This window comes from Pteropus medius, unplaced genomic scaffold (assembly GCF_902729225.1).
Source record: "Pteropus medius unplaced genomic scaffold, Ma_sr-lr_union100, whole genome shotgun sequence".
NCBI lineage: Eukaryota > Metazoa > Chordata > Mammalia > Chiroptera > Pteropodidae > Pteropus > Pteropus medius.
In genome coordinates, this window is record NW_024340693.1 from 1,009,096 (window position 1) to 1,027,692 (window position 18,597).

Sequence of the window (18,597 nt, forward strand, 5' to 3'; positions counted from 1 at the left end):
GCTGTTTATTCATAATAGCAAAAAATGGTAATAAGCAGCTTCATTGGGCACCAATGGGGAAACAATGTATAAGATTTACATAAAAGACTGCATGAGCAAAGTCAAGTAGAATAAAGGATTCTTACACTAGCACATAGCAAGACCAAAAAAGCCCTAATAATCAAAACAGTGCGGTATTGGTGCAGGCACAGAAAAAGTGGCCAAGAGAACTAAGAGTTGACAGTTGTCTTCATATATGGAATATCATATGACAAAAGTGGCATGAATTGAGACAAAAAGTAGAGCTAAAAAAACTGGCTATGCAACGGGGAAAAAATGGGACCTTACCACCACACGTCACACTCAAAAAAATGATTCCAACAGAATTAAGGATTTCAACGTCAAACGCATAACTTTATGACTTTTCAGCGAAAATAGAGAAGAACGACTTTCTGATTTGGGGGAAAGAAAAGTTTTCTTTTAAAAGCCAAATTACTAGCTATGAAAGGAAAGATTAACAATTTTTGCACATAAAAAGATATCTTGTAAAAAGTAACAACACAAATTCTGAAAAACCAGTAAAATGCACCCTAAAAGCCATCAAAAAAAAAAAAAAAATAAAAGTAAAAACACAAGATACAAATTGGGTGATTTATCAGTATGTATCAGACATAAACACAGAACAAGGACACCTAAAACTCACACAAACCAGTAAGAACGTGGCGGCAGAACGGAGAGGGATGACAGGCAGGCACTCCACAGAAGACGGAGCACAGCCACCCTACACGTGAAGACCTGTTCAGCCTCTAACATCTGGGAAAGGCAAACCGAGACCACAGACTGCTCCCACCCATCAAAGAGCAAAGGTCTCCCAAGTGTGCCGCCAAGGGGTGTGCTGATGGGCACGAACTCCATGGAACACGACTCACTGGGACACTGTGACGCTGGACTCACACCTACGATGGGGCAATCCCATTCCTACCGTACAGCCAACGGGCTTGCTACCTGTATGCCAGGAGACCCACCTGAGGACATTAACAGCAGTAGCATTGTAATGGCAAAAAACAACCCAAGGGCAGTTGAATGAATATATTGATGTATTTACAAAATGGAAACATTCTAGAGCACTGAAAATCAATGAACCACAAAAGGAAGCAGCTTCGTAGATAAATCTTTAAAAAAAGAAAAAGGGGTCCCAGAAGACATTGCGTAATATCCTTTTTTTATTAAATTGAAAACAAATTAGACGTTATATTGTTCAGACACACCCGTAGGGCAAACCATTAAGGAAGAAGGAAGGACGGGATGCATTCGGGGTGATGATTGCCTTTGCGGGGGGGCAGGGGTGGAAGATGCGGGGGAGGAGCACGTGGGCACATGCAAGTTACTGGGACTATTTTAATTCTTCTTGGGTTGGGAGTGGGTTCGTGGGTATCCTACTTTATAGAAAATAAAACAAAAAATATATCCCTCACTGTGAAGACAGATTTTGGGGAGAGCTGCAGAATTGTGGGTGATCTGTGTTCTTTTTTTCTGCTTTATGGCAATTAAAAAACTTAAAATTTTACTTAGATACGCTCTCTGATGAGCACTGTTACCCTGAGCTAAGATCCACTACAGCCTCTTTTGATGTTCACTCGGTTTTTGAGAAAGGACTGCCTTTCGGGGGCAGTCGTGACCATGTAAGTGGTGTCAGTTCAGTTTCACGACAGCTCCCGGGTCTCCACACAGAACAGAGGGTACTGATGGCATCTTTTCCACGGGCTGTGAGATGAAACTCAACATTTTCTTTACAAATTAAAGAGAAATAAAGTATTACCACGGACCTTCGACTCCATCCACCTGGCTGGCGTGCAGCAGCTCGCTGGCGCGGCTGTACTGTGTGAACAGCTGCCAGAACACGGAGTCCTCTTTGGCGCACAGGTGGGTCAGCACAGCCTTCCTCAGCACTTCCAAGTGCACCAGCGCTGACAGGAGGCAGTCCAACCAACAGAGGGCATGAGAGTTTCTCCACTGAACACACACAGTCCGGCAAAACGGCCTGCACCTGCTCTCCAGCGGCGTTTCCAGTCCAGGCGTGCCTCCTTCATTTTGAGGGGCAGCGTTGCCAGTTCCAGAAACACCCACCGTAGCAGCATCTTCTTCAGCAGCCACGTCAGCAATAGCAGCTTCCAAAATCTCGTCCTGCTCCAAGGAATTATCGGCCCTAACTGGGTCCCGCTGACCGCCGTGTGGTGAGCCAGGTATGTCCGATGCGGCTTCATCATGGGCCTCTCCAGAACGTCTGCTGCCCAAAACCCGGTCGCCACCGGTGACGATACGATCTTTAATCTTTTTGGAATTTGCTAAAGGAGGTGAGTCTCTATAGCTGGTTTCCAAGAGCTTTCTTTTTTGAGGCTTATTTGGAGTCTGATGATCTTCCAAATCAGGAGAAATTAAGTTATTAAGTGATTTAAAGCCCAAAGGATAGATGCACTGGAAAGGAAAGATAAAATGATAAAAACTACAAAAAGTCAAGTAATCTCAAGTTTTACTTTACTGTTCCTAAGTCATTAAAACATGTACAAAATTTTAGCATCAACTTGACATGAGAGGGTATAATATCATTAACCTAAATTTGAAGGAACTAGAGATAAACAACTATTTAATAAAAAATTTGGTCCCCAAGAGAATAACTATTCCTAGTGAATTTAAACAATCAAGGCTTTAATCTGAATCACCCTGGGTTAAGCAGACAAAGAAAACATACATACTTTTGCTCTGATAAAAAGCTAACGTCAAGTGGATAAAATTTTTCAACAGTTTAAAGAAATATTTTACGAGTGTGTTATTCTTAGGGACAAGTACACTGCGTAACACTAAAAATTAGAAAAGCATTTTCAAATAAAAAAGTTACGTGGAGTAATTTCTGTTGCTTCATTCTGAAGCTGAGTATTAACCTGAGAGAACATCAGCGCATCAACTTTGGATCTTTACTGGGCCTAAGAGTCAAACTGGCTGGATTTTAATGACTGTCAAATCTCACTGTGCATTAACCCATTTTCAGTCAAATATCAACAGTATAAACAGATGGCTAAAATAATCAATAAGTTCTCCCTAAGTTTGATAACCAGCAAAATATTTCACAAGACAAATTCAAGAAACGTATGTACTACGTGCCCTCATTCAACACATGCCGCCCTCTCCGCAAGCAGCCAGACTGCGGCCTCGGTGGCCTCTAGTGAACTGAGGAACAGCACCTCCGGCTACTCCTGTCCTCGCAGTCAGCCCCTGCCACACGACACTGGGTTGGGCCATGTGACGAGCGGCGATGGGACGTCAGCATGAGCGATGCACCTGCAGCCCTGCTAAGTGCTGGCTCACGGGGCCGGCCCCCATGGAACCCCTCTGGAAGACCCTCCCCAGTCCCAGCCACCACACTGTGAGAGGTCAACCCAGCCTCAAGGACAGAACGGTCCTACACCCTGGGGAGAAGAACCCAGACCCTGGCTGACCGCCTGAGCTGGGACCCAGCTGGTGGCGCGGTCCCACTGCCAGCCAGGCGGACATTTCGGTCATGGCATCGAAGGTGTAAGAGCCGCCCGGCTGCCTGGCCAACCTATGGAATCGTGAGGAATAATAAGTGAAACCATTAAGTTTTTTAGTCACTAAGTTGTGAGGTGGTTCGTTTCACAGCAACAGATAACTGAAATGCACTAAATACAGTTTCTTCAATACAAACAAGATACTCATGATACTGCATTTATTATGAAACTGTTTAATAGAACAAGTTCTAGATTCTTCTGTTACCAACTAGTTGTAGAGTCACTGTCAAACAACTTTACACCTTAAGAGTACTTCCTAAATCCTACATATGTCAGTAAATGCTTTAAAACAGCAATAATTTTCTATTCGAAGTGTCCTAAAAAGGGGTATACTCCCCCAAATTAAAAGACCTCAGAGATACTTGCACACCCATGTTTATGGCAGCAATCTTAACAGTTAGGAGGTGGCAGCAACCCAAGTGCCCATGGGCACACAAGTGGGCAAAGAAAACGTGGTATATGCACAAAATGAGTACTACTCAGCCTTTAAAAAGGAAATCCTGTCACATGCTATAACATGGATAAACCCTGAGGACATTATGCTCAGTGAAATGAGCCAGACACAAAAAGACAAATGCCGTACGTGTCCACTTACGTGAGGGACCTGACGGAGTGAAACTCACAGAGACAGAGAAAAGGGTGGGAGCGGGGCTGGGGGAGGGTGGGAGTTACTGTTTCATGGGGACAGTTTCCCTTGTGTGAGATGAGAAAGTCCTAGAGACCTGCTGCACCCCAATGTGGATGCAGCTGACACTCCTGAGTCGGACACTTAAAAACGGTTAAAATGATAAACTTTGTTATGGGTTTTTTTTTTTTTGGTTACTGCAATTAAAATTTTTTAAAAATTTCAAAGAGGCAAAAATTAAAAAGCAAACAATCTTTCCCAATCTCAAGCAGAGTCAGCACCCTACTTAATAAAGAACAATAAACCAGACTCTTTAGCGATGACGGTTCTTTTACCCGTACTCCTAGTAAATTCACCCATCTCATGGTTCACTCAGCTACACGCCGACGACTCCCCACGTGCATCTCCAGTCACAAACACTGCACCCAACGCCAGAAGCACAGATCCAGCTGTTCGCTCCAGACCCACAGATGTTGGGCAGATGTCTCCAGCTTGACTGGTTCTGGCCTCCTGATCCTTTTCCCAATCCTCCTCTTCCAAAGCCGTGTCATCAAAGTAACTGGCAATTCCACTCTTCCAATCATTCAGGTCAAAAATCTGGGACTCGTGCTTGAGCCCAACCTCTCCTACAGTGTAGCCCAATCCCTCAGCGAATCCTTTTGGCTCCGCTTTCAAAATACACGTAGAATGCAACCATGCCTCATCGCCTTGCTCACCATCTGCTCCGCCTGCAGCTGCTTTCCAACTGGTCTCCCTGCTTGAGGTCTTGCCCATGACACACACTTTCAACACAGCAGCCACAGTGACCCTTTGAACACATAAGTCAGATTATGTCACTGCTCTGCCGACATCCCTACCTGGGTTCTTCATTCAGCCCAAGTAAAAGCCAGAGACCTCACAATGCCGACGAGACCCTCCTTGGCCCAGCCCGCTCCTGTTACTTCTCTGACCCATCTTCTGCGACCCTGCTTCCTTTGCCAGACCCAGCCACAGGTCTCCCCGTGGCCACACAGACATGGACGGGCAGCCTCTATGTCTCAGAGATCCCCACGGCTTCTTCCTCCTCATCTCCCTCAGGTCTTTGCTCAAACGCCACTTCCTCCATGAGGAGTTCCCTTCAACATCTACGTAACCCTGCGACGTCCCACTCGCTGACACCCGGTCCCCGTGGCTCTATTTGCCTCCATAGCACTTTTCATCACCTCACACAAAAAAACACACTTGACTTGTTTATTTTCTTCCCCACTCTAGAACACCAACTTTTTGAGTGAGAAATTGTTTGTAATTGTATCCTAACATTTAGAAAAGTACCAACACAGTGACACTCAAGAAATGTTTACTGAATAAATGCATGAGAAACGTATTTCCAATCATGAGAATGCCTGGGGTTTTCTTCAAGTTGTACCGAGCAAAGCACCACCAACAGTGCGATTCGGTCTAGTTTTTTCCAAACGTGGCTAATCATCAGACTCGTCTTCAAAAGTTAAAAAAAGCTATAGAGTATCTGGTTCAACTCCACCGAGTCAGCACCTAAGGGTGAGACCCAGGGATTTTTCAAAAGCACAGGACAGTCTAACGAGCTGCTAGTTTAGCTGGAATAAAAGCACCTGAAATCCGAAGGCTGCGTTCCAGCCACAGCCTGCTGCTTTCCAAAGGCCTTGCGTTCCTGAACGCTCTGCACGTGTTCTTAGTCACAAAATGGGGACACCTACCTCGTGAACTTATGAGAATTAAATGTGTGTGTGAGTTTCTTAGCAGTCAAGTACAATACAACGTAGGGCATTACAGAACTTAATGAGCTCCTTCCTATATAAAAGTTGTACCAGTGGATACAAATTACTATAATTTATTCTAAAAGACATTTAGAGCCTTAAGTACATAACCTGCAGAGACTAATAACTCGTCCGATTAATCCCAAAGTTAATACACGAAAGAGATGAGAGAGTAACTACTATATACCAACAGCTAGCAAGGCCCCTTGAGAAGTTAAAAAAATCAATCTTGAAATATATGTTGTCCTCTCACAAGACTAATGACGATAAAAACAAACATATTGCAATAGCATACCAGACAAATCTAGAAACTCTGATTATTATGTATTACAAATATACAGCCTGGAAAATACAAAGAGAGCACAAAATTAAATACCGAAGGAAAAAGCAAAAGACTAAAATCTTGATACTATCTACGATTAATACTTTACCTGCAGATCCTCACACAACGAGATAGATTCTTGAAAACTAATTCGATAAGTCTTTAAGGCTTTCAACTTTCCCTTCTCTCTGCAAGCAGGGCAATACCCATCTGATGGGACATTAGAATCACAATTCTAAAAGAGAAATAAAGTAAATTAAAATATAGACATTCCTAAATTGTATCAAATTACAAAAAGTTAAATGGAAAAGTAAGCAGGAAAAAAATTACACCTTTCACCTAGAAATGTACTGCAAAGATATTTTCGACATGGCAAATAAAAAATGCACACAAGCTTTAAATACAGCTATTATTCCAAAAAGAATGTATCATACTTTTAAATATTAAATTTTAAGTGTTAAGAATAGCATCAGTTTTATTTTCAGGAAACAAAGTAATGTCAATTGCCAAGGAAAATGCATGTTCCACATTTTCAGAGAATAGCAAACCATAAGATCTATGCTTTATTTCTACTTTCACACATTAATAAAAGACAGGTAACACAGTAAAACAATCTTTCGCCATTGCTATAAGATTTCCGTGGAAGATACAAATTTTTAGAAGTTAATTGGTAAAATTAAAACCGAATTAAAGTCTCAAAATAAGAGAAAAAAAAACCAACTTTGCACGGAGGCAAAAAATAAGTTCACTAACTTTTCCCAAATACCCCACCATGTGGAGTGAAGATTTCCCTATATGAGTCCCTGGTCCAATCACTGGCAAACCATTTCCAGTCTTCGGGGAATCCATCATTCCGAGTCATTGGCTAATTTATGTCACTTGAAACATGTCAATATCACTAAGGATTTTTCAATGAACCCTGAAAAAAAAAAGTCAATAGACAATTAAATAAAAATCCTATTTACTCTGAAAAAGAACTATGCTATTTTACAAAACGTATATATACTAAGTATATTCTGAGAACTGCATGTCCTAAGATAAACATAGTTTAAAATTGTAATCTTGAAGTGCAAATAAAACATCTGAATTTATTTATAAACCTAGCAAATTTGTGGGGAGAGGGCAGAGGCTGGCAATAGGACAAGTTTCTATAGTAGACTCGTTTGCAAGCAAGTTTTTCAAAACTTTTAATAGAGATACTATTATTTAAAGCCAATTTAGATTGACCAGAATTCGAAAGCCTAAGATTTTAGTCTATGCACAATTTAAAACAAACATGTCAGCATGATACTAAGAAACTACTTTAAAAATCTCAGATTCATTGTGCCAATACTTGACAGGGAGAAAAGAACCCACTCTGCTTTCAACCACCAATAATAACACTACTTTTTAAATGCTGCCGACAAGATACTACTTTACATTAAAGTAAATGATCTGTATCAGCACAAAAATATAAACACTGTTACACTACGAATTACACATGTAACAAGCTTGTTTTGAGTGTAGTCCCATTGATCAGAATGACATTCAATAAAGTCAAAATTATGAGACTGGAGCTCGGTGTAATTAAAGTAATTGTTAAAAATAGTTTAGAGAGGAATTTAAAATACAGGAAAACCAGATACAGGAGACTCAGTAGAGCTGTAAAATAATTTCAAGGTCTTCCTCGAATCTGAAAATCCATGATTTAATGACAATCATCTCCTGAAAAACTGCAGCTCACAAGCTCACTTTAAAAACCAGTCATGCTTTTCTATTCTAGCTGTATACACTTTACACACCTTTCAAGCCAAGAAATAATTTAAAAAATAAAAACACTTTTAAGCAAATCAGTCCCAGTGAATCTCAATTTCCGATTCCAGAAGAAATATCCCCAAGGCAGGGCTTCTCAATTACAGCACTGCAAGCGTTCTAGACCAGCTTGTTCTCTGTCGTGAGGGCTGTCCCACGTGTCCTATGATGTTTATTCAGCAGCATCGCTAACCTCTACCTGCTAGATGCCCATGGCACGCCCCCCCTCAGCCGGGACAATCAAAAGTGTCTCCAGACAGTGCCAAATGTCCCCTTGCAGGCACAATCGCCCCACCGAGAACCACAACCAGAAGAGTAAAAACAGGTTGGTGCTAAACTTTTCCTTTTTAAGCTCCTCACAGACAATACCAATTTACTGTCTTTGGTTGGTTCTTCTTAAGACTCTACCTACAAAAGGGAACCATACAGGAAAGAGTCAAACTTCTACAGGTCCAGAGTGGCTAAGGGCAAGGGCTTTATAGCTGCACATCTGGGTTCAGCGAATTATTTGTAAAAGGGTTGTTCTAAGAATTAAATGCAATGATATATGTCAAATGCTTAACACCTAGCACAAAGTAAATTTTAACTAGTATTTATCTGGTGCTAATTCTATACTTCACTCTGTAGAAAACATGCGGCACATCTTATATCAGCCTGCACTATTCTCAAAAGAAAAACTGGTAATCTATCTCTTGAATAAATTGTTCTTAGTGAAAATTTCCACCTGCTTGAGGGATCTAGAAAACTTTTTCGGCTGGTTCTTTCAATTATAAAAGTGAAACATAAGGAGCCTTGCTATCTGCTCCCCAGATCCCGCTACCACCATTTCAATGCGAAAAGCAGGTCGGTTGGTGGCTGAAATCCTAAATACCCAGAACAGCTGGGGGTTGGAGACCTATAGGGCAGAATGCCTGAGCGAAAAAATTCAGTTGAGAAATTGGGCTATTCAGGCCGCATACAATTTCCTTTGTCCTACATACAAAATCCTGGGGGCGATTCTTACAACTCAATCTGTCCCTAAACGACCACCTTCACAATGCTCCCTTCGAAAATAACTGGCTCCGCTTTCTTGTATCTCCCCTATATGTTGGCATCTCCATCGTTCCAAACACAAACACTAGAACATCTGAGCGGTTCTCTACCCTTCCACTTCCCTCTTCTTCACACAGTTAAGTCACCAAATTCTGCGGACAGTTCTTTGTTAGCATCTCCAGTCCCCACTTCTCTTTCCATCCCGTCCGCACTCCATACCACTATAAGACAAGTCTGACTCTTTCCTTGCTCAGCTCTGATCTATCAACACCAGCCCAACTCTGGGAAAGTCCAAACAGGGCAGCGTGTGACCTGAAGGTAGTACGAGGACCTAAAACAAAGCCCACTGCGCTGCCAGCCCAAACCGGCCTCCCAGTCTTCCACTTCGCCCCCGGCATCTCTCTTCTGACGCCCCCCTGTTCATTTCTTCTGGGAGCCAGAAACTCCAAAAGCGTGAACGTGAACTGCTGGCCCAGTAAGCAGCCAGTGACAACGCAATGGATGTGGGAGATTGGCCACGGGAACAGCGAAAAAGATGCAATTACGCTTACTTCGCAGACCCGCGTGCAAAAGGGGGAAACCCAGAGAAGTGGCTGCTCAAACAGGAGCCTGACAGGCACCGGAGCCTGCCTGCCTGCCCTCCGAGGCCCCGCGGGCGCAGCCCCAGCGCTGTCGCAGGTGAGGTCGCGGGGGGCCTGCAGCCGAGGCAGGGGATCGGGCGCCAGACCCCGCGGTCGTCAGCCGGGGACGGGCAGGACCGAGAAGTCAGTTTCCAAACGCGACCTTGGCAACCAAGGCGGCGCAGGGTTCCGTTAACCCTCCGCGGCTGCACGCCCCTCGGGACGCGCGAACACGACTCTGGTTTCTCTTCAGTTCTTACCTCTCCGCGCCCGAACGGCTCCGGAAGCCGAACCGCACACCATCCCCTCGCCCCGGCCCCTCGCACCGGAGCCGGGCCCCGGCCCGGCCCACCCTGCCAGTGCGCACGCCGCCCCGCAGCTCGGCCCGGTTCTGTCCCCGCTTCCAGAGCCAGAGGACGCTGTTCCTCCTCCCTTACCTGCGCCAGTACTCTGCTTCGAGCCGCGTCGTTCCGAACTCCGGTCCCGGCTCGAGCGCCGAACCGCGCGGCGAAACGTTCTCCCCACGTTCGGCCGCGGCCCGCTCCTCCCCAGCGGCCTCTCCGCCGGGAAGGCAGCTTCCGGTTTGGGTCCGCGGCAAAAGAGTTCCTTTTCCGGTTCCGTCCGGGCCACAAAGGATTTGGTCCGTGAGCGTGGCGGAAGGCGAGGACGGGAGCACTTCCGGTCGGCCTCCGCAGAGGCGTGGCCGTCCGGCCGGCTGCCGCAGCCGCAGTTTCTGCTGCGGAGACGACTGGGGGCGGGGCCGGTGGCTGCAGAGCCCGCCATCTGTGAGTGGCTGCGTTGGGGGAGGCGACGTTTCTGGAAGCTGCTGGAAGGCGCTGGGGTGGCGGAGGTGACGCCAGCGGCCAGGGGGTGGGGCGTGATTAAAACTAGTGCGCGGCCGGCAGCGGAGGGATTAGGCCGAGGACCGGCCCGGGCCCGCGCCAGCCCGAGTCGGAAGCCGACGCGCCCTTGAGTGACCTGGCGGGCGGGGGAGGGACGGGCCGCCCAGCCCGCCGAGGCTGCAGTGGAGGCCGTGGGCCGGTGCGTCCCCGGGGCGCCGCGGTCTCGGCGACTCGAAAAGCCTCGGGGCGAGCCGAGCTGCCCCAGTGCGCGTTCACAAAGGGTCACCACACAGGGAGCTGCCCCTCCCCGCCTCCCCAAACCCCACCTTCGAGTCCAGGGGCCTCTGTGCCCGGATTCTGGCGTGTTTCTCCTCCTTTCCTCCCTCCCAGATCTTCTAACGGTAAGGGGAGTAGTCAAAGCACGGGGACGCTCCGCTGTCTGCGGCCGGTCCCTCCCCGGCGGCAGCCGGGCCGCCCCTGCCACGCCGGCTGCAGCGCCCTGCCTTATCTTAACGTCGGAGGAAGGGGCAGTTCTCATTCAGTTTCTAAGTTAAGGCTCTGCTTCCGTAGGAAGGTCATGTGGCTTAAGGGACGTCGTGACCGCGTGTGCTATTTCGGAGTCTGCATTCTCAATCTTGGGGGCAGCTTACTCCAGAAGTCCTTTTGATCGATTGGTTGTGTGTCCTAGAACACCGGTGTGTGGTTTCTGACCAGTGCTTTACGGAGTAACCAGTGGCTTTTTTTTTTTCTTTTCTCTTTCCCCCCGCCCCATTAAGTGGTCTCAAATGGAATGATTATATTGTGGAATAGCGCTGATCATTTAGATAGGATGGTATGGGGAAACAAGTCCCGTGAAATCCTTCAATAAAAAGTATTTTAGTTTTTGGTATTTCTCAATGCGAATAGTCAAGAAACCCAGCAGGGAGTTTGTTGTTTTGTTTTTCTCAGACTGAAAAAAATAGCCTGGTTAGTTTTTGTTTACCTTTTTTTGTTGTATTAGGTTACTAATGTGTTGGTATATTTGTTATAAGATCTAGCTAGTTAGGTTTTTTTTTAAAAAGTGAGTTATGAAAATAGAGCATAGGGTTTCCTGCTGGAATAGCCAACACTTAGGGGTTTGTTTTTTTTCTTGTTCACCATTGCTATTTTCATTTTTGGAACGGAACACACTTTTTTGTAATAAACATTTGCTGAATATCAACTTCATAAATTGAACAAAATAATTGATTCAGGTAAAATGTAGCTAAAATTTTAAGATTGAGAAATCAATGTCAGCAAACTGAATTATATCAATCAAACATCGTTCTACAAAGTTGGCTCTTAGTCTTTTAGTACGAATTTGATTTTTTTGCCAGGAATGAAGTATGTAATATTAACAGAAACAAAATGGAGGGGCATCTTGGGTTGTGGAAAGAAAAGATTTTAGTGTAAGCTGTGTTTTGACTCCAGAGCTTCTCCCTTTGTAAAAGATGGAAAAAAACATATTCGCCTTTGTAAGATAAAAGGATACTAACGTAGTGGTACCAAGTTGAGAAAACGGTGTGTGTTCCTGCCTGCTGGACTTGGGATGCTATTTCAGTGTGCTGCACTGGTCAAGCACAGTTACCTCCCAGTAGGATTAAAGCTCATTCCCTCAGTCCTCTCGTCAGCCATGCGGGACAGAGTTTTATTTACATATTTCCATTTAAAAGCTGACAAGAGCTAATCAAATGGAGCTTTTATTAAATTAATAACATATGAGGCTACCATAGGAATGCAGCGCTGTAGTTAGGAGTTTCTTTTCTTCTTTTACTCTAGTCATAATCTCAGCTTTTGCCCCCTCTACTAGTTTGGATCTCTTAATCACAAGTCCTTGGCCCAAATCTGGGATGTAAAAGCTGCCTGCTTGTTCTGTCCCCATCAGAAAGATGAGAGTTGAGGTGACTAACCATGTTTTCTAGCAGCACCTTTGTGAGTCTGTAATTTCTTAATTCCAACATTCGGAAGGCTTTGACGACCAAAAACTTTTTAAGCTTGGAGACAAAATTCATTTGGTAGCAAAATACGACCTGAACTAATGAGTTTATACATTTAATCTTTTATCACATATTTTGCTGAAGAAATATTAATACGTTTGATTATGGGATGCTGCCCTTAGCCACTGGTATGTGAGGTTCTACATAATGGTTTGTGTACCTTGTAACCTTTTTTAAGTTCCAAGAAATTCTTATTTCTAAAACACATCCAGCCCCTGAGTTTTGGTTAAGGAATGCGAACCAATGTTAATATTTTTGGCAGTATAATTCTACTAGGTATTTGTATATTAAAAAAAAAATTAAAATAAGACATTTTGGTTCTTTCCTTCAGTGAATTCAGTTGAGTTAGAAGGATCGTACTGTAATGTGTACAGTGATAGAAATACGCACAGCCTGTTTATAAGTGTAGCCATGTGCAGACCACACAAGAAATTAGTAGTCCAAAGGTTTGAGATTGTTCTGACTTCAGACTCTAAAATTTAGATAGAACGTGACAACCCATATGTCGTCTAAATTTACTTGGCTCTGTGTTGCCCACACAAAATGAGAAGACAATATAATAAAAGTCCTGGAGTAGATGTTGGAGTATCCGGTTTCTAATCCCCACTCTTCTGCCATGTGACCTTACATGGGTCACTTAATTTTCAAGGCCTTGGTTTATAGATCTATGAAGTGGGAAGTTTGGAAAGATGGCTCTCTTAAGGAAAGTCCTTCATAGTCGCACATCCTACCTACAGGTGTTTACCCGTAGACTGCCTACTTTTTATAAATAGTTTCCGTTAAGAACGCGATCCTATTTCATCTCAAACTACTTTCTTTTTGTGTTTCCTTTTGGATTAGGTAATACAATCATACGGTTCAAAATTCAAAAAGTCAAAGAGACGAGGTAAAAGTCTTCTTTCCATACTTGGCCCTCAGCCACCCAGTTCCTTGCAGAAGAAACAACCAACGCTAACAGTTTGTTGAATATTTTTCCAAAAAAACTTATGCCTATACAAGCAAATAAGTACTATATATATTTTATTTTTCTTCCGTTTTTACATAAATGGTAAATACTCTGTGTAGTTTACATACTTTATTTTTTCACTGATGTTAGAAGTTGTTCTGTATCATATGAGATGTTTCCTCATTTTTTATGACTGTATAATATTCCATTGTATAATGTATCATTTCATCAGTCCTCTCCTTTTGGACATTTAGGTGTTTTTTTTTTTAACCTGATCCTTTTTAAAAGCATTGTGCAATGAATAACTTTGTACATTCATCATTTTCCAGATACATGAATACATTTGTGACCTAGATAGAAACATAGCTCTGTTGGGATAGTGACGTGGTTGATGAAATATGTAATTTAATAACCAGTACATAAAAAAATTGGTAAATCACGGTCTCAACAATGCATTTCTAGAATTCCATCAACTTTGATGTACGTGTCCCCTACATGCCAGTGTGAGAAAGTGGCATAGTGGAGTTGACACCCTGCTTGATTCTAAAGAAAACCTATGAGAAAATCACATCACCTGGATGGCTGTTTCTTCATTGGAGCTCTAGATGAAGCAAGTGGATTATATGTAGGGACCTTGTCCTAAACAGACAAATATATAAATCTTTGAAGACTGAAATCATACTGCAGAGCGAGACTTTCAATGAGAGGCATATAAGCAATCAGATGGCTGGAACAACAGATTTGTGCTTTTCAGCTCTTGCTGACTCCAGGGCATATGCGCACTGAGTGCTATTTAAATTGCTATTTTTCTTTTAAATTTTTTGCTAAGCACGTGTACCTGTAGTTGAATTTGTGTAAGATGCAACTTTAATGTATTCCCGCTTTACCAATAAGAAAACTAAATCTAAAGAAAGTAAACAGTTTACCGTTTACCGATATTTGCATAACAAAGTGGCACACCTGTGACCAGATCCTACAACCTCTCGTTTCTGACCCAGGGCTTTCTCCAGGACATCACAGGCTCCTAACTGAACCTGTGCTGTAGCTCCAGCAGCAGATCCGAGCACGCTCAGTGGTTAGGGACTGCTTGGGATGCCATTTGCTCAGCGGAGAGCTAGGCTCTAGCTAGAGTTCAGAAAGCAGCAAAGCTGCTTTCTTCCGATGACAAGATAACATTCTATAAGTGATTGTTGAAGTAATCACACAACATGTTGATTAGCAATCAGGAGGGCTCCAAATCAGAATTAAAAGCGATATAGAGGAACACTCTTCCCTAATTGGGACATAGTTGTCACTCCGAGATGAATTTATCAGTCACAGGGACTGGGAGGAAATGAGGATTATCTGGAAATGGGTAGTCGTATGTTCCCCAGTGTTTATGCTGTCACTTAATTTAGCCAGGAAAATCTAAGCCTTAGAAAAAGAGAAGTGATAGAAGCAAGGGACTGAAAAACAGAAGACTGGGGAATGTGCTGCAGTAACCGTTCCCCCGAAGCTGGCATTGCAGCAATGGCCCCCTTTCCCACCACCCCAGACACTCTTAGGGCCTTAACTCTGCTGGCCACCCCCTTCTCTGCATAACTGACTCTTACCCTTCAAGTCGCAGCTTAAATTTTGCTTGTCAAATGTCTACCCTATCTGAGCAGCCCTCTGCCCTCCACTCCACTCCGAGCCCTTATTACCGCCTTCTGTGTGTTTTCTTCAGTGTGTGTGTGTGTGGGTTATTGTGTGTCTCCCTGCTAGGTTGGTAGCTTTGTGAGGGCAAAGACTACATCTGTCCTATCCCGTTGTATACACGATGCCTGGTACATAGAACACATCTGTTGATGAATAAATGATCTTGTTGGCTCCCGATTCCCCAATTCCGTAGCTGACCAAACCCGCTCATACACTGCAATGCTTTCAACAGTAAATTTCTTAGATTCGCTAGTTCAGGGTTGGTTTGGCGGAAGATGTGTATGTAATTTATATGCTCATCTTATTGAGAAAAATACTAACTCGTCCACAAGCTCTAACTGCATGTGCAAGGCAGTGTGCTAAATGCCGAGTGAATACACAGGTGAATAATGCAGAGTCTTTATCCCTGAAGAGAAGTAGAAACATTTGTAAACAAATGGCTTTCATACAAGGCAAATGACATAAGTGCTAAATGGAGTTGTACAAGGTTCCGTAGCAGCAATGAAGAAAAGATGATGCACTTTAATTACGGGAAGGGCCTCACAGGGTTGAATTTTGACTTTGGTCTTGAAGATAGAAAAATAGAACCAAAGTCCCTATACGCGGAGACTAGAAATAGAACCAAAGTCCCTATACGCGAATTAATGTTAAGCTTCACTTTTTAAACAGTCCATAAAATAATAATACTGAACACAAAGAAGTCTAGTAAAACATTGTCATAAGGCAGTCTTTAAAAATTTCAGTTACAAATAAGAGTACTCTGACTTTAAACATAACACTTTAAAATTGAGGCTAACCATAGATTAATTGAACTTTGACTAGATTGGCGCTTTCCAACTAGTTGTTATGTCATGGGTCCAGTCTGCAAATTGGATCGCTAATTTCAGTTAGTCGTCGTTTAGTAATCGGTTAAAGTGATTTCTAAGCCATTGGTGGTCTGTAATGTTTGGTTCTCTGGCTGCATCATAAGTTAAAATATAGACGAATGTTTGATGGTCTGATTTGATTTCTTTTTTAAGTTTACTTTTTCTTTCCTACCTTTGTATGTTTTCCTAAGCAATATAGACCTTCTCGTCCCCCTCTTATTAAAAAAATAAAAATAAAGAGAAGCAGCTGCAGCAATGTAGGCTTTAGATTCACAGACCCGATTTCAACGATTTCAACGTGGCCACTTACTAACCACAGTTCTGCCACTTTCCAATTTTGTTACTTCTGACAAAATATTTAACTTCCCTGAGGCTCGATTTCATCTACAAAATGAAAGTACTAATCCCACTCTGTCATTTAACTAGTTTTGTGACCTCGGGCCAATTATTTAATCTGTTTGAACCTCAGTTTTTCCGTATATGAAATGAAATCGTCTTAAATGACATTCTGTGTAGTACAGGGCCTGGCAGTTAATAAGCTAGCAAATGTCGCTTTCCTCTGACCCTCTTCATCTAAACTCTGCGTGTCCTTTCAAGTTTACTTAGCTCTGCCAGCTGTCATCTTTCCTTTGCTAGCTCATAGCAGTCTCCTTTTTTCCAAAGTCATTGCACTCACCGAGTATATCTTGCGTTCTGAAATTGGTATGGATCAGCATTACATTGGGAACTTAGCAAAAATGCGGTTGCTGGGGCCCGTTCTGATCCTGTGGGTTTGGCATGGTGTCTGGGCACCTGTGTTTTCACCTTTCTCCTTCGGATTTTCTTCTGCTCACCGAGGATCATAGTTCCTCGCCTATTTATTAATAATTACGTGCTGCTTCTAGGTAGCCCTTCAGATGTTTTAGTTTACACCCCAGATATACTGGAAACTCCACAAAGACACAAAATACCCGTAATAGCACTTAGCTTAGAGGGTGATAAGGTCTGCTTTTTCTTCTTACTGAAGTTTGGATTCAGTTAAGGACTAAGACTCAGAAGTCAGGTTGACAAAGATTCAAATGGGATTTTACCGTGACTGCCGTTCGGGAGCCGAGGCTGAGGTTCGCAGCAGCGCTGAGCTCCGTAGTGTTGCATTCCTGAAATTGGCACATTTAAACCTCAAGTTCATGTACACAAATAGACCTGGCCCCACCACAATGGCTGTGTGACAGGGAACACACCAGAGCAAAAGGCTCCCTTCAGTCCCCCGAATCCCAGATGGAGAGGAGAGAGGAAGTGGCTGAGCCTCTGAATTTCTTCTCAGACTTACCAGACCAGTCACTCCCCGCTACCCGAGGGCGATGGTGACATCAGCCCGAACAGTACTCTGAGGAAGTCTCATGTTCTTGCCCTGAGAGGTGCTAAGGTATTCGTTAATGGGTATTTTAATACCTTGATCACATCAGCATGCTGCGGGTTTTAATACCTAAATGACAAGTACTAAAGTTACAGCTTCGACCAGATAATTTGTGTATATAATTGTGTTAATTATGTTTTGTTATGTAAGAAACCACCCCGAGCGTCTTAAAACCCAAGCATTTGTCATCTCATGCAGTCTCTGACGGTTCGGAAGCTGGGCCTGGCTCGGCGGGCTGGGTCCAGTTTAGGGTCGTGGGGCTGCGGTCTTCTGAAGGCTGCCTGCGTGTCCTCGAGCATGGCAGTGGGCTTCCCCCGGAGCAAGTGTCTGAGAGAGGTGGAACCAGCGCCAGAGGCGACACCATCACTTGTTGCACAGATGCCTGACCTCATGCGGGAGCTCGTCCCAGTCCCCAGTTACGTCTCCCAGCCAGGGTGTCTGGAATGCACGCCTTGGAGGCCGCTGCCGCAGTGAACATCATGGAACATGTTGCGTTGATTTGGTGACATTGCTTCATTTGAGAGCAAGTAATTCAACAATGTTTAATTACTGAACCATTAAAATTGTTAAAATGTCAATGGTAGTCGCGTGAGATAGTTGTCTTTTTGTCTACATGAGTGTGTAATTTCCTAGTTGGAGGGTAAGTTGAGAGGATGATTTTCCGCCCCTGGCCCGTCCATCCCATGTAGTTGCATCTAAATCAGACGTCCGAGTGGTACGGTCAGGGAGGGACCGCTTAGTCTGCAGGATCTCCCGGGCGGCCCGCGAGAGAGCAGGCGGTCCACAGGTGGGTTTACCGTCACGTGACTGTAGCTAGGATTTTGACTTCACTGCGGATTAATCATTTATTTCTGGTCTCCCGAGAGGTATTTCGTAAAGTCTGAGCCCAGCTTCTGATTTATTCAAGTGAGGTTTTTTGCTGGGGTAATCGGGTTGGGTGGACTGGGCGGCCAGGGAGGGTCATTACCTCTCTGAAATAATCCATAGGCCCAAAGGAGTTTAAAATGATTAGTTAAGTGAGCACAGATGCCAGAGCACTGAAGAAGTTCAAATAAGTGAAAGAAAATTGTCAAAAATAATTAAACTTTTAAAAAATTCTACACATAAGTGAGATCATGTGATATTTGCCT

At 43.8% G+C, this 18,597-nt stretch overlaps 2 protein-coding genes and 1 long non-coding RNA gene across 8 annotated transcripts in view; 2 read left to right on the plus strand and 1 right to left on the minus strand.

Annotated features, from left to right (window-relative positions):
• USPL1 (ubiquitin specific peptidase like 1) overlaps positions 1–10,300 on the minus strand; it is a 29,693-nt gene extending 19,393 nt beyond the window's left edge. For 2 of the 6 annotated variants that reach the window (XM_039862465.1, XM_039862455.1), the window contains exon 1: positions 6,392–6,519. Coding sequence is in view for 2 of the 6 variants with exons in the window: in XM_039862428.1 (XP_039718362.1) it covers positions 1,806–2,454; positions 6,392–6,517; positions 7,036–7,134 (874 nt within the window). In the remaining 4 variants the exon portion in view is untranslated. Of the gene's footprint in view, positions 1–1,805; positions 2,455–6,391; positions 6,520–7,035; positions 7,202–10,162 lie in introns of those variants that run through there. The other 4 variants (XM_039862438.1, XM_039862428.1, XM_039862447.1 and 1 more) reach the window with 4 other exon arrangements.
• LOC120602955 (translation initiation factor IF-2-like) lies at positions 9,603–18,594 on the plus strand. Its single transcript, XM_039863343.1, has 3 exons — positions 9,603–9,669; positions 9,789–10,510; positions 17,666–18,594. The coding sequence occupies exons 1-3, from the start codon at positions 9,603–9,605 to the stop codon at positions 17,939–17,941; spliced, it is 1,065 nt and encodes a 354-aa protein (XP_039719277.1). The 3' UTR covers positions 17,942–18,594.
• Positions 10,584–14,196, plus strand: LOC120602312 (uncharacterized). Its single transcript, XR_005652688.1, has 2 exons — positions 10,584–10,968; positions 13,423–14,196. It is a non-coding gene; the product is annotated as an uncharacterized LOC120602312 (long non-coding RNA).
• Positions 18,595–18,597: the final 3 nt, after the last annotated feature.